Source organism: Etheostoma cragini, chromosome 3 (genome assembly GCF_013103735.1).
Source record: "Etheostoma cragini isolate CJK2018 chromosome 3, CSU_Ecrag_1.0, whole genome shotgun sequence".
Taxonomy (NCBI): Eukaryota; Metazoa; Chordata; class Actinopteri; order Perciformes; family Percidae; genus Etheostoma; species Etheostoma cragini.
Window position 1 is genome coordinate 22285965 of NC_048409.1, and position 25036 is coordinate 22311000.

At 37.8% G+C, this 25036-nt stretch overlaps 3 protein-coding genes across 5 annotated transcripts in view; 1 reads left to right on the forward strand and 2 right to left on the reverse strand.

The window, feature by feature from the left end:
• The window catches only part of zgc:162193 (TRPM8 channel-associated factor homolog), a 42004-nt gene extending 36876 nt beyond the window's left edge, over nucleotides 1-5128 (forward strand). The window contains 4 exon segments of the mRNA XM_034868107.1: nucleotides 803-1039; nucleotides 3392-3615; nucleotides 3805-3918; nucleotides 4603-5128. Of these exon segments, the coding sequence (XP_034723998.1) occupies nucleotides 803-1039; nucleotides 3392-3615; nucleotides 3805-3918; nucleotides 4603-4845 (818 nt within the window). The 3' untranslated portion in view covers nucleotides 4846-5128.
• Nucleotides 5129-5207: 79 nt separating this feature from the next.
• Nucleotides 5208-9304, reverse strand: si:dkey-243k1.3 (endonuclease domain-containing 1 protein). Of its 2 annotated transcripts, none has more exons than XM_034868152.1 (6): nucleotides 9074-9304; nucleotides 8841-8919; nucleotides 8646-8746; nucleotides 8247-8373; nucleotides 7508-7664; nucleotides 5208-6056 (listed from the first exon to the last, which is right to left on the reverse strand). In XM_034868152.1, the coding sequence occupies exons 2-6, from the start codon at nucleotides 8916-8918 to the stop codon at nucleotides 5665-5667; spliced, it is 855 nt and encodes a 284-aa protein (XP_034724043.1). In that variant the 5' UTR covers nucleotide 8919; nucleotides 9074-9304; the 3' UTR covers nucleotides 5208-5664. The 2 variants fall into 2 exon arrangements, with proteins under 2 accessions (XP_034724043.1, XP_034724044.1); XM_034868153.1 differs by having other exon boundaries at nucleotides 5665-6056; nucleotides 8259-8373; nucleotides 9074-9299.
• A 9301-nt stretch (nucleotides 9305-18605) lies between these two features.
• dpf1 (D4, zinc and double PHD fingers family 1) overlaps nucleotides 18606-25036 on the reverse strand; it is a 42279-nt gene continuing 35848 nt past the window's right edge. For both annotated transcript variants that reach the window (XM_034868144.1, XM_034868143.1), the window contains exons 10-12: nucleotides 24110-24222; nucleotides 23374-23455; nucleotides 18606-21278 (exon numbers count right to left, since the gene is read on the reverse strand). In XM_034868144.1, coding sequence (XP_034724035.1) covers nucleotides 21208-21278; nucleotides 23374-23455; nucleotides 24110-24222 — 266 coding nt within the window. In that variant the 3' untranslated portion in view covers nucleotides 18606-21207. The remainder of the gene's footprint in view (nucleotides 21279-23373; nucleotides 23456-24109; nucleotides 24223-25036) is intronic.

Genomic DNA, 25036 nt, shown 5'->3' on the forward strand with positions numbered 1-25036 from the left:
TATATATATATATATACATTTTTTTTAGTTAAACCACATAAACTTATTCTGGTCCAACCTCTAAATACAATTATGAACCAGAAAATGAGCATAATATGAGCACTTAAGGTTTAAAATGCTATATACTGTCCTCTCATGAAGCCATTTATTTATGCTATTCTGGCCTGTATTGTGTCGAATGACTCATATGCATCTACTGATCAATCTTACTACAGTGCAGTAGACTTTTCATACAGGTTTTCAAGGCATTGACACATCCCCTTTCTTCCTTAGATCCAGATAGGTTGTCAAACAGACATACTGAAGGCTAACACATTGAACAGAGCACCAAGTGTTTGTGAAAAATTCCCTGTGACCACAAAGAAAATGCAGGTGTCGAACCTGTGGGGAGGACTCATCTACCTGGTGGCTCCATCTAACACAAAGGTGGAGGGGGCAGAGGTCATAGTGCAGATGGCAGTGCTTGCTCCTTATTACAAGTCTGGTGAGTGTGTGTCACCTACTCCATAAAACACTGTATTGAGAATCCAATGCACATCATGCTGCAGTTCTCAGACTGCCTAGGAACCAAGTATCTGTTCTAGGTTGTATATTTCCTTTCAATAGATTCACAGCCCTTTGTGTTCATGAAAGGCATTTAGTGCTGTAGAAGTGTTGAATGTTTTCTTTGAAACATGCTTGTTATTGGCATTAGGACTTCATGCTGTATACTCTGCCTACAATGGGACTTTTGATGAATAATAACAATAATTCAAAGCTCTGTTTTGATTTCACCCCAACACCCAACCTTTGTCCATTTTAGGTGTGACAACAGCTGCTGATTGGTCGTTGCTGCGCACAGCTCCCTCACCCTGGGCAGAGTTGGAGTTTGACAACGTCATCCTTACTGTACCATCAGATGTGGTTCGAGACCTGGAGCGCATTGATGAGGTGGCAGCGCTTTGGAATGACATCATGAAGGGTGTCGCAGATTTGGCTGTCATACCACACAAATTTGTCCGTAAAGAACGCTTTGTAGCAGATGTGCAGATTTCTGCTGGTAAGTGTTTTGCTGTCACATTCACCCATATTCAATCTAATGATTTCTTCACTGCGTAAAAGGGGAATGGTGCATCCATTTTTTAAACCCTTAAAACCTATTTATAAATTATTAAATTGAAGAAGAAAAGGTTTGATAGCTTTTGTTTTCAGTCTTTCAGTCCCAGATCCCATGTTGTTGCTGTATAAATCTAAGATCTACAGTGGGTGAACAAGTTTATTGCTCAAGGATCAGAGATGGCAAAAGTACTCACTTTCCGTACTTAAGTAGAAGTACAGATACTTGTGTTAAAAGATACTCTGGTAAAAGTGGAAGTACTGATTAAACTTCTTTACTCAAGTAGAAGTAAAAAAGTACAGGCTTGGAAATTTACTTAAAGTATAAAAGTAAAAGTAGCCTTGCAAAAGCTACCTGAAGCACACAGACGTTACTAGAGAGATGCTTAGGAACAACAGGAGACATGGAGGAGACGTCTTTATATGGCAATGGCTACATTTTAAATGGATGTCTGGCAACAACTAAAACATAACATAAATGATTATTATGACAGAGACTGGGACTCCAGGTTAATAAGATTCTGACTTATTAGCAAGATATGAATTTAGTTGTGATTCTGTGAGAAGTCACAGATCCAGTTTCTATTTTAAATCTTTCCCCCTAACATGTAAATGAATCTACATTTATATGTGTGCTCAAATATGGCTTCTGGAAATAAAACAAAGGATTAAAATATGAATGACTAAACAGATATTAATGAAGAAGTTCCCCAGCACATTGGCCAGGAGTCCTTCTTGATGCCTACTGTCTCAAACATCTCTCTCAGATAAGGCTGAGGATGATGGGAATGTCTTGCTGTTTTCTTCATTTTATATGATGTTGCCCTCCATACTACTATGTGCTAACGTTAGCGCCATCAAGCCTCAATGATTTGCTGTGAATTAATGCACAATGCTGAATCTGTAGAGTTGTCTTAGTCGTGCGTCAAATGCAACGTACAGTAGATGTATTCCCATCCATTTAGACTGAATATGGTATTGATGACGTAAACAATAATAAGGATAACTCCAGTGAAATCATGTGAAAGTTGAGAACTAGATTAGGACTGGATTAAACCTGATTCTGGTGTCCAGTTTGGCCCCAGGTGTGTCTGTTAAAACACAGACTGAGACAAGTTCTTTCTAGCTAAATTTCCATCCACTTGTTAATTGAATCACAGTATCTGAAAAAAAAAAACTCATGCGAATAAAGCTGGTGAAACTGTTGATGCTTCATTAAGATCAACGTGCAACCTAGCTAACAGATGAAGAACACACCAAAACCACTAGCTAACAGGTGAAGAACACACCAAAACCACTAGCTAACAGGTGAAGAACACACCAAAACCACTAGCTAACATGTGGAGACCACACCAAAACCACTAGCTAACTTACTTTAAATGTGAAGAACTATAGACCAAAAACAGGCTTAAGTGAACTGACAACATGAGTTATACGACTTACAGTTGTCAAAGACGCACACACACAATCTCAGCTGGTTATCCTCCGGACAGCTTGTCTCTTTTTCATTTCTCTCACTTTTCTCTCCGTGTCGCGCGCGCACCCGCTCGCGGTGTATGGCGCGTGTCCGCGCTATTGTCCGACATAACAACCTCTTGTAAAAACTAAAGTAACGAGCCAATTTTGTAAAATGTTAGGAGTAGAAAGTACCGATATTTGTGTTAAAATGTAAGGAGTAGAAGTAAAAAGTCGCCACAAAAATAAATAGTAAAGTAAAGTAGAAATATCAGAAAAATCGACTTGAGTACAGTAACGAAGTATTTGTACTTCGTTACTTCCCATCTCTGTTAAGGATTATGACTTACTATTAGGCATGATACATTTTGTTGTAATTAATTGTAATTTTGAACAGCATGAAGCCAGGAATAATGACAAGAATTTAGTTTTGCAGATTTTGAAAGATCTCAATAGGCCTGTATTATTAGTAACATTGTATGTTATCTTGAGTTTTGTGATTTTGACAAGCATTACTACTACCATTACTACTACTACTAGTACTACTACTACTAGTACTACTACTATTAGTTGTTACCAATTATTGAAAACACATGTAAAAGGCATATGTAACATTTTAAAATATCAACTTCTAATTGAAAATGTTTTTAATTTAAATATGTTTAACATGCACAATGGTGAGCTCATTGAATATTAAATGGAAACTCTTCTCTAACTGTATGAGTGTCACTCCAGAGGATGTGTTGGGAGATATCGATCGTAAAGCTCATTGGAATAGCTTTAGAACTGTAAACATACATACCTGTAACACTATTTGTGTTACTTATTTCTTACCATCCAGGTTGGATGCATTCAGGCTATCCAGTCATGATCCACACACAATCAGCAAATGAGCTGGTGAGACCAGCTGATGCCAGAACCAAAGGCCTGTGGGGAGAAATTCATGAACTGGGACACAACCAACAAAGAAGCTGTTGGGAGTTCCCACCACACACCACAGATTGTACATGTAACCTGTGGTCAGTGTACGTTCATGAGGAGGTGCTGGGGCTCAAAAGGGAAAAGGTGAAGTACATTTTTTGAAGTTTAATTTTAGATAAAAGACCTAGGTTTAGAAAAGACAGGTCTGTAAGTGTATGTAATGTGATACATTAACAACAGGGTATCTTTTGTCTGTGATCACATTGTTTTTTAGTCCTGTTATTTCCCCTTGGTTAACATTATAATATAATGAGTGTAACATCTTCATTGCAGGCTCATCAAAATATGACCTTAACAGAGCGGAAGAAATGCGTAGACAAGTATGTGAAAGGGGGAAAGAAACTCGAGGAGTGGATAGAATGGGTGGCCCTGGAGACATACCTGCAGGTGAAAGAGAATTACTGCATTTTACATACTGCAGAGGAAATATGCTTGGGTCACACTGGCGTCAACATTATCTAAAATTGGAACTGTACACAGGCAAGAAATGCAAGTGAATTAAACAGCAATGTGAAGCAATTTGTCCTCAGTATTGCACAACATTCTTCAGGATTGCCTGGCCTATCAGCAAAGTAAACTCAGCCTATCAGATTTTTGTGTTAGTTAGGGATTGTGCATAATGAACACCATGTTCAGCGATGAGGTGGTTCGTAATTTTAAACCAGTAGGAAGGCTGACCTTGGAACATCTTGCTTAGATTGTTTTACGAGAGGTCTTGAACTCCCATCTTCCTTTATTCCGGGGGAAGTAGAGGTGTTTTGCATTGGAGAAGTAGAACTTTGATATGGTGCAGCTTGTTAAAGTCAGTGATTTTAGCTATAATTCATTGTGTGTCTAGATCAAATTCCATCATTATCCATCCAATAACTGTTGATAAAATATTCTGGTTATTGACATACGGACCGAGCAACATTACAGTCTGGACAGGCCCGTTGACATTTGTCTAATGTAGCGTCTTAAGACTTATTTAGTTTATTGCAGGTCACGTGTTAACTCTCTCATAAACTTTCATTCCTCCATCAACCCACTATCTATTCACATTTCCCTCAACCTCTGTTTACTTCTATGCAGCTCCAAGGAAAGTTTGGCTGGGATGCCTTTAAAAAGGTGTTTGATGCCTACCACAAAATTACCGACTGTCCCAGTGACAACAACGGAAAGATGAACCTGTATGCTGAGACTTTCTCCCAGGCCGTTGGGATGAACCTGGCGGGATTCTTTAAGGCCTGGGGCTGGCCCATTAATGGAGCCACTGAGGAGAAACTCTCCAACCTGCCTCCCTGGGGTGACCACCCAATGCACAAATATGAATGAATTTTAGACTGCAGCTGATTAAAAGTGCAGAGAGAGGGGTGCCAGTGTATACTAATTACTAGTTCCAATTGAATGAGGTAAATGTCAGGTCTTCTTTGAGGGTCATATCTACTCTAATACTTTTTAAGCCATTTGGATGTTTATTTTGTGGGAAAGTAAGCATGTGCAATCAGATTGTTATAGCTTACATAATTACTTCTACAATAATTCTTGTAATTGCTTCTTGGATTGTGTTTATACTGTAACCCTCAAGGGGTGGTTTATCTGTTTGACAAAACAAGAATAATAATTGAATTTATTCGTTAATACAATATAGTACAGTACATGACGGCTGATTTAGGCGGTGTTTGCATAAGGCAGAAACATTTACTTTTTTCCATTTTTATATGTTGATAATTGTCTTTACTGTCAATGAAAACGACTCAACCATAACTGTTACTTTATTTTCATTGTTATGGTTGAATAATAATAATAATAAGGGATTCATCAAAGCTGTTGAATTGTATTACACAGTACACCATGTGGACAGTGTTTTTCAAATGAAGCATTTGGGGAAGCTTTGCTTATTTCATGATTTTTATGAACTTGCTTGACTATTGCAATTTATGGTTGGGATCTTCACGGCTGCATGTACTTATTGTAAGTCGCTTTGGACAAGTGTTAAGCTAAATGAGTCTAATCTAATGTAATGAAAATCAATAATTTTTTATTGTATTACCACACTTGAATCATTAAAAAAAGTAGTTATACAAAATGTAATGTAATGACATTAAAGGGGGATTGGAATCAACACTGGATTCATTGTCCCTTTGTCATCCTTTATGCCCTGCAGTTGTTGTAAAACAGCTCCCCTACTGTCTCTGTGGAGAACTGCTGGAGGAATTCTCCCAGTTCATCCAGAGAGAACTTCTCCACCCAGTTGTCCTCTGTGTTCTTCGCTGCGGCAGCACCACTCTGAATGGGTCTGCCATTGTTGTCCACACAGCAGTAGGCATTCCACAAATAGTCTGGGATGTTGACACGTTTCACATTGTTTTTCTTAATCCAGTTGTCTGCAGAGGGAATGGCACCAACCAGCACATAGGCTTTAGAGCACTTGTCCCGGAAAAGGTCAGCGAGCTGAGACTCGTGGATCCTCCAGGCGTTCTGGTTCAGCTTGGGGTTCTGAGGAACCACATTTGTCAGGGTGAAAGTGGCATTGCGGCTGGGGACTGTAAGAGGAATGGAGAATTACAGGATGTTTTGCTAGAAATAAAGTTACAGTTTCTGGTAGCTGGATCGTTCTTATTCTACCAGATTTGAAAATTTCAACAAAATACTACTTTAAAAGGGTTGTTTCCTCATGATCATTTTTTGAGATTATTAAATATTTAGTTGCTGCAGATTAAGGATTCATTTAATGAATTTCATGATCCCAAGTAAATAAAACATGGACACATTTTATGAGCAATTCCCTTTTGTCTATGTTAAATGTGTGAATATTAATATGAAACAGACTTGGCAATTAGTAGTTACTGTATGCATCTGCAAGGGTCCTATTTAATAGGAACTGATCTTTATGATTTACGACTCAGATAAGATTCCAAGTATGAATCTGGCTGTAGCCTCCCATAGTGTACTTGCCCAGTGGTTGCTATGACACCAGACACTACAGACACCCAACTGATAAAACCATAGAGACCAAAAACCTTAAAGAAAATTTACCTTTAATGAGTCAGCGTTGACATAGATTAATGCAATGTTTTTTTGTAAGGATTATGTTTAGATGCAGAAGGCTGTTATTCTACATCTGTCAATATTATTTGATCCTAAATGACAAGTATGTGAATTGGTGGGAATGTCACTGGCCAGAAAGAATCCCTTCTTTCATTGAAGATCATTAAAGGATTGATTTAAAAAAATAATCCTTCCGTCTTGTGTCCAGTGATAAAATATAATGAAGTACATGTACTCAAGTACGCACTTGTACTTTACTAGAGTATTTCAATTTTAAGCTACTTCATACTTTGACTCCAAGTTACAATTTACAGATTTAAATTATCAATACAATATATACATCAATACGTATATATTATGATATATTGTGAAGTATTATTATGATGTATTATGATGTATTATGATGATGTATTATTATTATTATTATCATTATTATTATTATTATTATTATTGTTATTATTATTATTGTTATTATTGTTATTATTATTATTATTAGTATTATTATAGCTTACTATTCACAGCAGTATATTATGTGATTTAAACTAGCCCCACTTTTATAAGCTGCAACAAAGAAATTTTTTGCTTAAACATTAAGCAATAATAATCATAATCCACTAATATAATAAACATTGTTCTGAAATTTGCCTTTCTGCATAATATGTCCTTGTACTTTTGATACTTTGAGTATATTGATGCTAGTACTTTTTTTTACTTTCACTGAAGTAAGATTTGAATGCTGTACTTTTACTTGTAAAAGAGTATTTTTAGACTTTAGTATTGCAACTTTTATTCCGGTAAAATATCTGAATACTTCTTCCACCTCTGCTTGTATCGGAGGTCTCTAATACATCCCCCCCTTTTGTAACTCAACTGACACCTTCACCTGGTGGCTACTGCCACCTACCGACCTCAATCCCAAAAATCAACAATGTTCAACCTCCGTTACCTGCATGGTGTCCGTTGGGGTTGAGGTGACCACGGTCAAAGCCAGAGTGTGTGTAGTCCTCATTCAAAGCCTGTTTCTCTCCTTGGTAGACCCCAGGGTGGTCTTTCTCCAGCCAGTACCCATCCTTCATCTCTGCTTGCCAAGACATTCTTACCAGCTGTTAGGCAAAAACTCTCAGATTTAAACATATAGCAGTTGTCACTGGGCTTTTTATAGCTGGAGTACCCAACTGGCTTTGCCTGGGGTCCACTTTTACAAAAGCTGGGGGCGAATTGATAAGTATACCAAATTAATAACCAAATAAAATGAATCAACATAAAAAGGTCCATAACTCATATTTCTGTGAAGTCCTTATTTTCAAATTAACTGACTTATAAACTAATTTCACTTAACAGAAGGATTGCCACTAGGCCTATGTGACTTTATATGTATATGATCAAACTCTATTTTCATGTTTTGTACTGCACTTTGGCCCCTTATTTAAATGTGTGTCAATTTATTTTCATTGTGGAGAAGAATATTTTTGGCAGGTTGCAGGGCACCATGGGCTATAAGTTGAATACTAACATTTATCAATGCATTATGCACATGGTTTGTTCTTTACAATCCAAATTCTACCAAAAACAACAGAAACAGCACAGTCAGCACATTACACTGTCCTCTCCGTACTTGATAGTTATGAAACTTTCTGGTGATTTTGACCATATCAATACTGTATATTACCACATACAGTACACACCAGTACACTAACCTGAGGCTCTACAAACCACCTTTTCTCTCTGCCACCTCCATTGCTGGGTTGGAAATGATAGGCAGAATAGACAGCAATACGATGGTTGGTGTCGTACAGCGTTGCAAAGTGGTACCTGGTGGAGCAAAGATTAATTATATGCTATACATAGTGATTTAGAGAAGCATGAAACATTAAGCTGTAAATAACATTTAATGCTGAAAAATAGTAAGAGGATGGCAAAAGTCAGAGTTTTACTTTTAAGAATCATATTGTAAATGATTACACTTATTATTACACTTTGTTTACAACGAACTACAATACAATGCAGTTCTAAAATGTTAACATATATTGTTAACGTATATTGCACCATACAGGTCTAAATTCCAGTTCCCGCACTTTCCCTACCTGTTGATGAAGCGCTGACAGAGACGGGCAGCACCGGGTGTAGAAGTCCCCCACTCTGGTACCTTCTCTTTGTAGAAGTACTTCATACATTCTGGAACATCCTGGGATGAAGAAAAAAATAACACAAAGTCCAAAGTGAGTCAATTAAACAACACACACAGATTTAATGCTCCTTAAAGTTATAAGGAAACAAACCTCAAAACGTTCAACAACATCTGCATGGACAGAGATGACAAGCAAGAGAAGAGCGCACAAATGGACTAAGGTTTGCATCCTGGACAAAAAGACAAAGATTTGCATAGAACATAAGATAAACCTGTAAATACATGTTTTGTTCAAATATGTAGTGTGTGTAATTTTACTTGATTAGCGTAGTCGATCATATTTTTTGTAGTTTCTGTGTTTCTATTTTAGTTGTTTCCACTCACCTGCAGGAGCACCTGTCTGCCGCCACAATCTGCCCTGAGCAGAAACTGGCCTTTTATGTATGAGCTCTCCTCACCTTTCACCTTGTTTGGCCTTTGCTTTTATCTGAACTATTATTAACACTTGATAGTTGTTTGCGATGAACCAGAATTTGGGCAGCACATAAGGTGTGGATGTGGATGACCAATAGAGAGTGTGGGAAAATGGAACAATGATATGTGCATTGCCAATATTAGCATTGCTAAGATATGAATCCCAGGGGGATTTGTAAAGATGTGAAATAACATACTGTACATGAAGAGGGCATGTTATTTCATATCATCCAACTGCATTTTACTTGCGTATTTTCATGTCCTGCTACTTTTTAATTAATTTGATAACTTTAGTTTTTAGAAATTCACAAAAGTATCAAGTTATTAAAATTAGGTCCACCTTCACCAGCTGCAACATTGAAGTGATGTACATATAAATGCATCGATAATTGGAATCCAATAACATGTGTAATGGGAAAATTACATTTAACCAATGATTTTCATATTAATTCATGCAATTCATAATAAGATCTCGAATGCCTCTCAGAGTATATGACTTCTGTATCTGTCATCTGTGTGTTTCTCCTTGATGGGAGACAACTGGGTTTGTTATGACTCCACACCATTTCATTGAAGAATAGATGACGTGGAGCCTGACAGAAACAGTTGCCTATAGCGGTGTTTATCATAGCAGGTCCCAGGTTGAGACCAGAGCCTATCCAAGAGACAAGATGTTCTTTTTCAGCTAAGATAGAATGACCGGTCAAGACACTTGGACACACGAGGGGCAGATTCAGAAATACGTAAGAGCTCCGATGTCTGCCTGAGGTCCACTGATTGTTATGTTTGAGATTAAACTGTTTTCCAAACAAGGGTTGGTTTTCCTCTGGGGGCACTGCATATAAAGAAGTGTATTACTGATTGTATTTACCAGAACAGTTGCCATATTGTAACTCTATTCATTGTGAAAGCTGTTCTCATCATTTGATTTTTGTCAAAAACAAGGTTTCAACAAGGTCTCTTCTTCAACACAAATTCCTCCCTCGCTGAACAGAAACTTCCACAACACATGATAAACGTTATTCTGAAATTGGCCATTCTTGATAAGTACATTTACTTTTGGTATTGTAAGTACATTTTGATGGTGATACTAATGTACCTTTAGGAAGTAAAATTTCAAATTCAAGACTTTTACTTTTAACAGAGTATTTGTACTCTGTGATATTGTTACTTTTACTTAAATTAAAGATCTGAGTACTTCTTCCACTAGTTTTAAAGCATTTTAAAATCATGTTTTCACATTTATGCATGATTAATATTAACCTAAGGTAATCATGATTCATGCACTGTCAATGCCGTTTTTCTTCATTAATTATTTTTTACTTTTGATCTGAGTACCACCAGTGGTTTTCAGGCTCAAGTCATGTATTGCCTAACACTGTATGAAATCAAGCAAATTTCCAATACACAACATTCTATTTTAGCAACTGTCTAATTATGTGGAGAAAGGTCATTTTACAGTAAGTCAGACAGGGAGTCTAAGTTTGTGGTGATGCTGAGATGAGACATTCAAGTGAAATGTGTGTTAACTCTAAAAATGTGTTCTAATAACACAAAAACACTGATGTTGATTCCTGCTATTTGGTATTAAGTTGACCTCTTGGAAAATTTACAACATGTGCTTTTGGCAGATTCACTCACAGGTAACACCGAGATAACTGTTCACGTGTTGTATTTCCCACGATCAGAGCAAAAGCTTTGGCGAACCTCACATGTGGACTCCTCCCAGTTCTCTGAGTTTACACTAAACTGCTCCAAATGTGTGAAGAAGATATTTAACTTGCTTTTTTTGCTTTTGATGTTTTGTAAACAATTTAAGTTGCCTTGTTGCTAAAATGTGCAACACAAATAGTCTTGCCTCGCCTTGTTCTGTGTGCCCAGAGAGGTCAGGAGGTCAGATCAGTCTGTTTTTGGTTCCACTTATTACTCCTGCAAACTTTGCACTCTTCATTGCACTATTGTCTCAACCTGTCTCAATATTATTTCTGTTTATAGTGTGTATTTATTGTTTGTTTTGTTGTTTGTTTTGTATGTGTAAGCACATTGTGAGCAATACAATCCAAAGCAAACTTTCTTGTATGTGTCCTCATACCTGGCATATAAAACTGATTCTGATTCTGATCTCCATGTTGCTCAAGAACACATCAGCAGACTTGCTCTCATGAGACCTCCCAAAATTAAAACACGTCGCACATCTCTTCTGCAGTACACCAGAATACAGAAATTGGATACAGGAATTTACAACACAAATATAAAACGACCTTAAATACAAAATGTAAATTTTCCTACTTATTAACATATTTTTTTCTTATGCAAAGCAGCTAATTCATTACAATTTCAAAACACAGTGTAGTTTAATATCTTAATACTTATAGATAACCCTATGGACCATGGTCTTTATCCTTGACGTGCCACTCACGGGATTGCTTCATTGCCGCCGGAAAATCCACCGGATTTCTCTCATTTAGGCCGGATCTCCGTAGCCTTGGCCTTCCTTTGTGTTGGAATTTTAAACTCCGGTCGATTTAGGAGGACTATGGTTAACCTTTTCTCAGATCACTGCAGGGTAAGTCCAGACAGTTGGCTAGACTATCTGTCCAATCTGAGTTTTCTGACAAAACTAACTTGAAACGTACACATATTCCAGCAACAAAAGTTCCTTTCGAGCCTATTTTGCAGTGGCACTGCCCAAGATGATTGTGATTGTTTTTTTTTTTAAATGCCAATAAACCAGAACATGTTTTCCTTCCATCCCCGAATTGAACAGCCAGACTCCTGTAGAACGCTTTGGAGAAGATTCTGGAAAAGCAAGACTAGGTTGACCAGTACAGATCCATCTTTCAACTAAATATGATTATTGCTGTCATCTATGCAACCAAATGATCCTCTGTTTGAGTCTATTGCCCTGTCTAAATGTGAAGTCTAATTGCAACTTTAAATTGAAGCTAGTTTGTGGACATTGTGTCGTGGCTGACCACAGCTGCCCCTAAACCGACAAAATTGGTGGAAATCTGACAGTGGGTTTCCCTACAGGCAACACTGAATAGTAACAGGAATTATAAATATATTGTCAGTCCTTAAACTTTGTTTGGATCAAAACAGTCCCACTGAAGGATAAATAATAATAATAATAAAGTCACAGAGGCGGATTGATGCCAGAGAAAACACACACATTAATGATAAGTGTGTGGCATTACAGTATTTAATCAGCTTGTATTCTCCCATTACTCTGTTGGCGTTAATTATTCACATTTACCAGTCAGTGTAAATCTCATAGTACATGACGACAAGACAGTAAACGGCAGTATACAATGTTGTAACCGTGTTTTCTCAGGGTAATTGCTTTATTATTAAGGGAAATGAGATTAACGTAGTGATTAATGATCCATACTATTTTACTTTTTATCTAATTTCCGAAGTAAATAATCTAAACATCCAGAGAGGGAAGAAAATGCAGCCAAACTAAGGACTAATAATGATAATTAAAAAAAATGGGACGAACCAGAACCATTTGATTCACAAAGTTGGCTGTGGTCAGAAGTGTGTACATTCAGGGGCGCCTGGATAGCTCACATGGTTGAGCTTGCGCCCCATGTACAGAGGCTCAGATCTTGCTGCAGCAGCCACGGGTATGATTCCAACCTTTGGCCTTTTCCTGCATGTCATTCCCCCGTTTCTTTACCATTTCACAAAGTCAAATAAAGGCCTACAAAAATGACCCAAAAAGATAACCTTAAAAAAATGTATTTGTACATTCAAACAGCAGTAGTCAAATAAGCAAATGTCAATCACAGGAAACAATAAGCATTGGATCTTTTTATTAATTAATTAAGATTTCATTACAAATTAGGGATTTCCTTCTTCCCTTTGCACGTATTGTATTGATTGTTGATTGTGAGGTAAAGCAGCTACAACTTTCTTCATTTGCATTGGATAAAAGGCAGGTGTTGTTGCTGAAGTCCGCCACTAGATTGCAGTGTTGAATTATGATTTCAAGTTCACTTTTGAAGTCTGTTTCTGTTTTGTTTTTTGTTGAAGATTATTCAAGTGTTCATCCACTTGGAAAATACTCATTGTGTCAACTGATGATCCAATCACTGATAGGCTGTGTTATCAACACTAAAAACAAGTAAATTACAGTTTTGTCTCAAAGGATGTCTTCAAAGACATAACACACCTTTAAAGTGAGCATTGTGGCAGATAATCTTTAAAGATGATACTCTGAATGACAAGAGAACATATCAAACTGTCACTATGAAGAATTTCAGTGTTTAGTTTAGTCTTTCATGTTTTCAAATTTGGTCCAGAAGTTAATTTGCCTGGACTGCATCCTTTTTAGACTTAACTAGCGCTTTGTCGCTTGAAAAGATCACAGGGAGTTGTGTTCCCCAGACACAGATTAAGTCTAATCCTTGACTCAAAATCAGCCTCAGTCACTGTCTGTCAGCGACAGAGAACTCAGTGTGGTTCAACAAGAAAACTGTAGGTGTTTGAGACTTCAGACCAGGAGACAAGAATCACCGTTTACAGGCTGTTAAAAGGCACTTGTCAGCAATTTTCTGAACTCACCTTTCAATACAAACCTCTTTAAAGTATGCGTCCAGGAAACCACATGCTTTGATTTACATTGATCCTGGTCACTTGATTGATTAGACTGCTAATTAACCACTTTGACTGTTAATTGCCTTTGGGCTATATAGATCCAATGTGGGTAGTGGAGATTATTGATCAGAGGTTAGTAAGTCAGCTTTTTAATTTGTCACTGGATGTGGACGAAAATACATTTATTACTTACAATAACCCGAATGGTTTCCCTCTTCAACTTCTCAAAAAAAACGGATTAGCTTGAAAATTCATCACGTTTCCTAATTTTATAACTTGTAAATATAATTTTGAACTTATAATATATTTAAGAAGTCTGCAATGGAAAGTCATGTATTACTCATGTTTGGAGTCTTAGAGACATCAGCTGTAAATCCTGGTTAAATATTATGAATTTTCACAGTGTTTTGCTTTTAGCAGACAGTATGTCTAATGCAGCACTGTGTTCAGAAGAGGACTGCCAGGGAGTGAGACCTCCATAACTTATATGTCAGATAACAAACTTTACATTTTTTGTCTCTACATTTTTTTTTGCCAAACCAAAGGAAGATAAATGTTTATGTGTTCACATTCAAAATAAAATATCCACTTATTTAATGTAAAAACAATACTTTATGGTAATTTATGTATTTTGGCACCCTCATGAAGTGTGCAAGTCCACAGTTTGTAGCAAAAGGACCTCAATACTTGTCTACGTATTGAATTTTAAAGGGTTGAGAAAAAAGAAAAAAATACAGGTAAAATAAACACAGAATTTCCCATTTTAATTTTTACACATATGGCAATGGGATCTTTGGGACCCAAAACAAGCACAACAAAGCACAATGGTTATTTATACATATTTTTTGGGGGCACAGGGAAAAGGCACCTGCAATTCGATTTCCACTACACAGGTGGCATTTGGCAAAACATATCCAGATGGAAGATTCCATATGACTTACAGGAGTGCATTATTTTAGCCTTATTACATTAATTCTTATTATAATTCAAGATACTGAAAGTAGTCATCTCTGCAGTGCTGCTGAGGAGGCAAAAAGGTAAGACTGCATCTCTCCACACACTTACCTCTCTGTCTGCTCCAAGGACAGATGGCCAGACACACATCTCATCCCAGACAGAATAAGAAAAGAGAAGAGAAATTCAATCACAAACTACCCCCTCCAACACCCCCAAACCCCTGTCCCAATATCCCCCTACTCCCCATTTATCATTTTCTCTCTTTCTTTTTTTCATCTTTTTAAGTTGCTTCATTTCAGATGCATTCATACATTTCCATTATCTTTATGTATGAGTCTGTTCCCCTCCCTTCCTTCTCCACACCTCCTCACCTCGACACCTCCCCTTGCCCCTTCCTTTCCTCTCCCCTATTTTCTATCTCACTTTTTATTTATTTTCCTCCCATCCTCACCTCTTTCTATACCTTACCTCTTTATTTCTTTCTCCCCTTTTCACCATCTTCCTCCTTTCTTCCTTCCCTACATCCCATTACTGTAATCCATCACTCTTCCATCAGCCACCATGCAAACAGGCCTTCTGGTTCCCATAGCAACAACCTCCGGCCTGGCAGTGCGCAGCCCCTCTCTGATTGGCTGGCAGGGCCTAGGCAGTCTCAGTCTGTCTGGGAGATGTGGTAATTGGCTGAGAAGTCATACACACACATACACACACACAAAAAACACACACACACACACACACATATACATTCATACATTACATACACATAGTACAGTATTCACTCATTGACATACAGTATACATATCCTTTCACAAACACACAAATACATGGTCACATAAAAGCACACTTGTGCTTATTCTGAGCCTAAATAAATATACATACACATATTGTATTGGGTATTGAGTGGAAAACACATTACCCCCCCCCCCACACACACACACACACACACACACACACACACACATATACACACACACACATGCACACACACACACACACACACACACACACACACACACACACTCACACTCAAACACAATGCATAAACATCCTCAGAGACATGAAAGGGAGACCGGGGTCAGAGTAATGAAGCTCATAAGAAGACAGGGGCTCTAGGCTGTGTGTGCATGTGCATACTGTACAGTATGTGTGTGAAAGTACACGTTTGTGTGCACACATGTCTGAGAGTGTGTGGGTTTCTGTATGCACAGGATGGCGGGGGTTGAGGGTCTAGTGTAGGATTTTGGATGTGGTTGGAGCTCTGCCAAAAGATGGATGGAGGAATTGGTTTTTGCAGAGTATATTTTTAAAAAATACCTATATTCCCCTAAGGAACCAAGTGTGCATTAGTTTTCAGATGTCTGGCTTCTGGAAGGAAGCAGGGAAGGAAAAAACGAAATTGTTGATCAGCTTGACTTCACCCTGGTGCTGTTGCTCAGCCAGGTCTGGCCAACACAGCAGCTATGATGAATGTCTCATCTCCAGGAATACATCACAAATAGCAAAACTGTACCTGCCCTGAATAGTAAAGTGTATTCTCTTCTTCATTGTTGTTTGAAAAACAATGGCAGAGAATGTGACTCCTATTCCAGGCCAGCTACAGAAGCAAACCAATGCTGTCCCTTAATCATTTTTCTATTCATAGCCAATTTGTTCCATTTTCAACATAAGAAAAAAAATGAAGTATGTTTAAATTGAAGATAATAATTAGCCATTGAGGTTTGAAAGCTGACTTTGAACAAACTGATTTGATAGATTGTTATCTGCAGTGAAAAGAGAAAGAAATAGTTTGAGTTGGCCTGAGCTCCTAGCCCAAAAGTATAACTGCATGTAAGGGAAGTATTGTGTGGGCTAGAAAGTCCTTTCTTCCTGATTAAAAAAAAAGGAAAATAAAATGGACTAGGAACAATACAGACAACCAGGCGAGCAGACAGACAGACTGACTGCTGTCCCAAAACACACACATATTCAGTGATTTGCATTACAGGAACAAGAGCAGATAAACGCACAAATACACACACGCAATGACAACACAGAAGTAGAAGTCATTTTTCAATCTCATCTTTTTAATGGAAAAAAAAATGAGTTGAGGGAAGAGAGAAAAACTGGGTAAATTGAGAAAGTCGGATGAATTTTACAGAGAATGACTGACAGCGTTGATGACAGTAATGTGGTCACAGTCCACATTTCAAAGCATTCCCAGGTACGGGGGGTGGGGGGGTTGGGGGAGTGGGGGGATAAAAAAAGGCCAAGAAGATTTCATCTTCCTCTCAAGGTAAAAAAAAAAAAAAATTAAAAACCCATCTTTATCCAGCGTTGTTTACAACAGACAATCACATTTAAAAAATTTAATGATTAGAAATAAAAAGTGCACCCGCACTCACACACATACAATCTTACAATTACTTTCTTATTTTTGGTAAATGAAAAAAAAGTGCAAGCAAGATCACAGAATGACAATTTACAAGAGAAGCCTGGAGTGGCCCGAAGTCTCAATTCACTGGTCTACCAACCCCAACAGCCTAAAATAGGGGGACATTGGGCTAATGGCGTCAACTTGAGACCTGGAGGTTTCTGGTGCAGCTTCTTTCTTTTTTTACCCCTGAACATACATCCTCAACACCACCTTGGTTTGTCCATTTTTACGAAGGAAAGGTTCAAGTTTAATTTAATAATCACACCGATACCCACCCTTCCAAAACACCAACATGGCTTCCCCACCCTCCCCGGATAGTACAATCAAAATGAGTTTGAATCCACCATGCTCCTCCTATTAAGTGCCAGGAAAGCAACCAATAGAAAGGCTTTGCGGTCACCATTGACATCATCATCACCATCCATCTACCAAACAAACGTTTCTATTATCGATTATTGATCATCATCAACATCCGTTTCATCCTCAAACTACATCCACTAAAACACACTTCAACTCTAAACGTCAGCTCTGATTGGTTAATGGAAATTCACATTTTTTGATTGGATACTACTGGTTTTGTTGGCATACACAACACTGACTTAACACAGTGTAGAATGACACAGCATTCTTCTTTATCTAAGTGCAATGTGTACACTCAAGTACACTGTTGTCATCTGTACTGATTACAATCCTCTAGCAATACTGTGCTATGCAAGTGGTTCCACTGAGAAGAATATGTCTTAAAAATAATACTAATTCACTATTTTGGTTTGTAATCATAAGTGGTTGTACACACATACAGACACACATACATGTAAACGAAGAGGCATAAACACGCTTGGGGAGCAAATGCAGCCAAGCTGTGCAGAATGTGAAAAGACAGATATTACAAAATTAAATAGGGAAACAAACATGAAATGCACATAAATTAAAGGTAATTTCTCATCCATACTGACAATATCGAAATGCAAAATCAGAAACATTTCAGGCAGCATTCATGCATCAGTGGAGTCACATTGAATTGAGGGGTGGCACAGTATTTGCACCTAATGTCTTTCCGTATCAGATGGCAAACACAATTACAGTTCAGGTGTGTTCTCACAAGCCATCTGATCTTGCGAGTTTCCATTTAGAGACATGATGCAGCATTAAAATGAGTTGTTCATTCAAACCAAAACCAACCTGGTTTTGTCCTGTTTCATACTTTGATATGTACACAAAAATATGAAATGTCTGAAATGACAATTTGTTGCCCTTGATTCAATCCACTATTTACAGCTGTTGTCTTCAAACTTAAACCTCAAAAATCATTGCATGGATGCCTTCTCTATACTATCAAATCATTCAGAAATGTGGAAAACATCCTCCTTGATCAGCATTTGCACTTCAGCTATCTTGTAATGTGCCCATTAAAGTTGCCTTGAGAAGTTCACTCGAACTGGTTGAGGAAAACATAATGGGCCTTTCGGATAAAAAGAAAAAAGAGATTTATTTCAGCTTGGTCTTTAAAAGCTAATGTATTATACTGGAGTCCAACGTGCAGAGCAGACCTTTAGACAGCGGATTCTTTTTAAACAAAATTTCTTACAAAGTTTCACTCTCACAAAACCTCATGTTTTGCAGGACACAAAGGTGCTAAAAGAAACTTTCACTTGGAAACAGTGTTGGCAAGCTAGCATGCTAATTTAACTTGGGACTTTGAGTTTAGCACCATTCACTTCACTTATACTTTAGCCTTTTGGTACCCTCGCCAAGCCCAAAGGTAAAAAATTATATTAAGTTTCTGTATGTTGCTCGAGTGTTTTGGCCAGTGTCAAACAGAAAGCAATGTACTTAGTCATATTTAGGTGATACAATGACTGTGTAGATCTAAATATACATTTGTGAAGTGAATTAAGTTACAGAAGTGGTTTGGTGTTTAAGGCAGGTGTTGAGTTTTGGGTGGAGTATCGCTTTAAGCTACTACCAAAGAAGTTAGCCTCTATGCTAAGATAAAAATCAATGACTCTTAACATAGTCAGTGTATTGTGTTCATATTTATCCAAGATATGTTGTCCTAAATGTCATGTAGTAAAATGAGGGTTGTGAGAGAAATAGAGGAAAAACATACAAAAAGTGTCAATCATAGTGATAAATCAAATGAATATGTTACTGTGAAGTTAATTTTAACTGACATTATATTTGGCAAGGAGATCACGACTTTTTAGATATTAATGTTTAAGATTTGAACTTGATATTGAGAAATTGTTTGACATTTTAGGAAATGTACTTATTGACCATATTGCCAGGACACTGTTAGTGTAGCTTAGCATTGAGACTGGAAGCAGGGAAAACAGCTAGCCTGGCTTTGTAAAAAGGTAAATTCACTTACATTACCTGCACCTCTAAAGGTGTCTTGTCTATTTCTTATCTATTTAATCCGTACAAAAACCAAAGGGTAAAGATTACAACTCGTGGTTTTACTGGGGGTTATGTGGAAGACCAGTGCTTGATGGGAACAGTGACTTTCTTCCAAGAAATAGACTGGCACATAACTCGCCAGAAAACCGATAACTTGTATTTTTTACACTTTGACTTTTACTTCTATTGCCCAAAATGTCAAAATACAACTCATTACTTCAGTGCCAAACTTGAGACTTGTGACCACCTTTGAACGGGAAATGCTTAATTTCCTTACATTCACAGTACCTTCATGCTATTCAAATCCTTTAAGGGTACCACCTAGCATGGAGCTGGCTACAATTACTGTAGTGCTCAGATAAACTCACACAAACACACACACAGGCACACACAGAGTTTAAAACACACCCAGTTGGGCCAAAATAGTTCATATCACAAATACATTATTGCGAATTAAGTGTGCTTTCTTTTCAATTCCAATTAAAAGTCTTTGAAAGAATTAAAATAACATGCAAATGAAAAAAAACAAAATGAAAAAACGAATCATAAAAAATACGTTTTTAGGCCTCGGCTTATGGGCCACACAAAGTTCTGCATTGCCCACACATCAATCCTACATTCTTAACACAGAATAGTACACACCAAGCACCAGGAGCATGTCAGTCTCACATTGGCTTCACAGTCATTGTTTCATAGAAGGGAAAGGTGATTAAAGGTTAGGCAAAGGATTTGTGAGAGATGCAAAGGCTAAATTGTCAGTTTTTATTACACTGTTTGATCAGAGATAGCTGAGTAGAGAAAAATCCGTCTCTTCTGTCCTCTGAGGATCACATCCGAACACTAAAACCTTCAGTGTCAAAATCAAAATACATCGTTATTTTGTGAAAACTCCATGCAAGGAGAGAGGATGAAGTGAGGTCAAAGATGGTCTGAGTTCCTGACCAAATTTTCATTGTTTGCCAGTGAGGGGGGTTTCGAAGAGTGCGTAGATAGCTGAATTCTGTACAATTTACTCCCCTTTGAAACTGCACAGGGCAGAGAGCCCTGCAGACAAATAGTGGAGCAGAGTTCAACATCCCAGCTCTACTGTACAGGGTAAAGGACAGAGGGCGAAAATGAAATTTTGGTTAGGTGTATATTTCACAGTTGGCTAACATTGAAACCTAGTGTTCCATGGTTATCCAGGGTCTTCCAAGCCCTGTCCTCGGCACCTATCCATCCTATTAATTCTCACTCACTACTTGACTGAGTTGCAGCTGAAGATCATTAGGGGTCTTCCGAGGGCCCTTAAGAGGGTTCCTGTGGAGTAGTATGCCTCTGAAGTGCCCTTGGCAGGCTGGAGTGTGTGTCTTGCTAGCAAACATATTGTCAGCAGATGAATTCCTCTGTTGAAACAAAGCAGGAAAAGGTGGTGGGGTTCAGGTCAAGCATCAGGGAATGTGAGTCACACAAAAGCACGGAGGTTGGTTTGCCGCTGGAGAGGCGTTCAAGAATGGGTGCAGCTCTGTGGGTGCTGTGTGCTCAGTCGTGTCAAAGGTCACAGGGACGGATTGTACAGGAATTGGCGGCTAAATCAGAAGAGGAGGGGGGCAGCTGAGGCACAGAGAGGGGTAATGAAGAAGTGGTTTGGGAGAGGATGAAGGGCCAAGAGGATGAGGTGCAGCTCCACAGATTAAGTGAGGGTGATGTAGGCTGAGGCCTTCTCCTTCAGTTGTCTGAGACACAGATGACAGCTCCAGCTCCCTGTACCACACACAAACACAAACACACACACACACACACACACACACACACACACACACAGTAAAACACAGATCAAAAGTCCAATCACTGCTATTGTAAAGCCTTGTAGATTAATCCCTCATTTCCGACAGTGTTAAGTAATGCTGTAAATTAAAGCTCCATGTTAAAACACCACATGCTGCGCCTGTGGATTGTGGATTTGACAACTAGTTTGGTTTGGATTTGAGCATGGGATTTGTGACATTTATTAAACATTAACCTGATGCTAAAGTGCAGCTCTCAATGTACCCTGCTTTACTGTCTTATGGCTGAAGGTGTTCTGTGAACATTAAGAATGTTTAAAAAATATGCTTACATCCATTTGAGATCCAGTCAGGGCTCTACTTGAGAGTAAACCTAAAATAACCGACTGAATTTTAAAAATTGTTTCCTGTAAATCAAAAGTGTTGCATGTGTGGGCAGAGCATGACACTGTTAGTTAGTGTTGAACACAAGTGCCACCGCTACTGTATGTTCAGCCAAGTGACACTTTTGCCATGGAAACAGAATACCTTTTCTACTACTCATTTCCATGACAACTCCATCAAACTTCCTTAGGCAGCAATCTTGTATGTGTAGTAGGCAAATGAGTTTAATTTTAACAGATGGAACCAGCTCCTTTTCTGTGATGATAGCCACACCATCAGGGCATTTGCAGCTTCAGATGTTCACACAAAGAGATGCAGATTTATAAGGTGCCCTGCAGTTTACAGTTTTTAACAATTGTTCTGGCAATTTTTTTTCAACACTTTAAACAATTTTCCTTAACTCTTAACACACCAACACACCTACAATACACAACTGGCAAAACGGTTAACTTTATGCTCAAAATCACACATTGTAAACCAAACTCCAACACTAATTTTCAAAATACAATAATACACTACACTCTGTCTACCAAAACACTGCAAAAATGTCTCAAAATCCCATACTTATTCCAAAACACTAACAACTGCTGGCTACTAGTTACAGCAAACACAACAAAGGCTGTCAGCTGAATGCTGTTTTGAGCTAACGTTAGCAATTAAACAATCAAAGCTACAATGTTTTTGAAATTATTTCCATCTTCTGTTATTATTTGTAATGAGGAAAGTTTACTGTTTCATGGATTTCACAAATTTCCTTATAACGGTTATGCCGTAAACTGTTTAAATCTGAGTATGCGCAACTCAAATCTGCACTCGAGTCACATTTGGCAGAGACACAATGTACGGTTTAATATGTGTACTACTGTAATATATCAGAACCAGCTTTAGCCAAGTCCATGTACTACAGTATGGATGTGTGTGTGTGTGTGTGTGTGTGTATTTGTGTGTGTGTGCGTGTGAAAGAACCTTAAGAGCTGAGTTTGTTTCCAACATAGATTTGAATCAAGCTGTGAGTGATCTATTTGTATAACTTCAATCAGCTGTTTCCCTCATTTACAAAATGCAGGAGATAGATTTCTGTTTCAACTAACAATCTGAACAGCTGTTCACTTTGACTTTAGCCTAAGATAGGTTCAGAACATTATGTTATCTGTTCTGGCGTAAAGTGTGAAAGCATTTGCAAATTTGTCAGTAAAAATCTATTGTTTTGGTCTTGGTTGAGCTTGTTTGTAAAAGATGTTCAAGCATTTAAAATATTGTTTTACGTATAAGCATTTTGTGTCAAAGTAAGAAGAAATGTGATAATTGTACATCCTACACAGACAGATGTTATGCTAACTATGTAACTGTGTTAAGAGTTTAGGTACGTTTTGAAAGAAATGTCATAGTAATCGTAAAAGAAACTGTACATTATTGTCATGCTTTCACTGCCTAAAAGAGATAGTCTGACTATTTTGACCGCAGGTTTTAAACTCCACACTGTGATTCTCTCCCCACCAACAGTAGACAACAGGCAGTGACATCATTTTGTACAAACCAAAATGTTCTCAAATGACTTTTTTGGGCTGTGCAGTTTGACCAAATACAGGTTTAGGTTCAGATGTACTTTATATAAACAATTTTGAGAACTCCAAGTATGCAGTGAATCTTATAAATATAATGTTTGCAATTTTTATTGTTGTACATACCCTCTGGTGGTTCAGACATGGGAGGGCTCAGACAGTACATGTGATAGCCTCTGTCACAATCATCACAGAACAAGAGCTGGTCCTGGAACAGGGGAAAATAGTCACATAAACAGATGTTATTATATCGCAACAGATTTGAAAGGACACAAGAGCATCAGAATCATGAATCTAATGTGTGTAAGATATGAATATGTATGATGTAAATCAAAGGGTTTTATATATATATATATATATATATATAAAATATTTAAAAACTTGTTTAAATGTTATATGTATGTTTAAAAAAAAACTCTCTAGGCCAGAAACAATAAAAACTTACACACTGACTTTTTGTCTGAACTTTTGTTGTGTGAATATAATTTTTGGATTAAAATAGCATTTATTCCCTGTTGAAAACTATTTATCTTTTGAAATTCTCTCATGGAATTGGTTTAGTCCTAGTGGCCAAACTTCAGCCAAAGGGGTCAAACCTTCATGCACTCATGTCTGTAAACCAGCCAGTGAATCTCAATTAGCTCCTGGATCACTGTTCAAATGTGTATTCCTTCTAGGATAAATAGTAGTATCCCCTAAACTTGCTCTACGTAAAAGACTGTGTACTACCAACATTTAAGGGTTTTTGCAGTATTATGTGCTACAGTATGGAAGTCTAGTTGTAGTATTGTTCTGCGTGTGTGTGTGTGTGTGCGTGTGTGTGTGTGTGCAGCAACATGTGTTAACATGTAGAATAAAGTACGTCATTCTCAGAGGTGCCACACAGACTGCAGGACTTGCACTCGATGCACTGCCAGCGATAAGTCCTCACCGCAGCCGTCATGTTCACTGTGAACTGCAGACAGGACGGGTGGCCTGAGTGCACACACACACACACACACACACACGCCATACACATACACACATGCAGACACACACACACACACGCACACACACACACACACACACACACACACACACACAGCACACAAGCCGACATTTTTCACCATTGCTTTTTGTCATCCATCATCTACCCATTCTGTCTATCCGTCATTTTGTTTGCTTCACATGAATAATTTATATGAGGGGGAATTCAACAGTGGTATGTTACAGATGTGAAAATTGCAATAGTTAAGTTAGCAAAAATAATTTTTGGACAGCATTTTTCCTGTATTTACATAGAAAATGTAAAAGAAATGTTATTTCAGTCATTTCAGAAAAAATCTATCATAAGCTTACTTTCAAATTTAATTTTGAGAACAATGTAAAATGTTGGAGTTTCAATAAAAATGGAAAAGAAATTCCAGTTTTAACATAAAAATCATCTAATCTTTTCCATTGTAGTCCACTTCTCTACAATTCAAAAGGTTTTTTTATTGCTTGTCTACGGTGGCCCTGAAATGCTAACCACTGCATCAAATGCCACACTGCAACAGCAAATCCCACAACGCGATCCAACAAGCATTACGCCACAACACGACAGCTGAAATGGAAAGGGTAGGTACATAATGGACACTGATCCTCGTCCTGATTGGTTTGTAATTTACAAATGTGTTCATTTGAACCAAGAAACAATCAAACAGAAAAGGCATGTTTTTTTTGTTTTATTTCCGTTTTATTTAAAAAACGAATTAATCAAAATAAAGCTGAATTTCCATTTTGGGTTTTTGATTTCAAAAATAAAAAAACT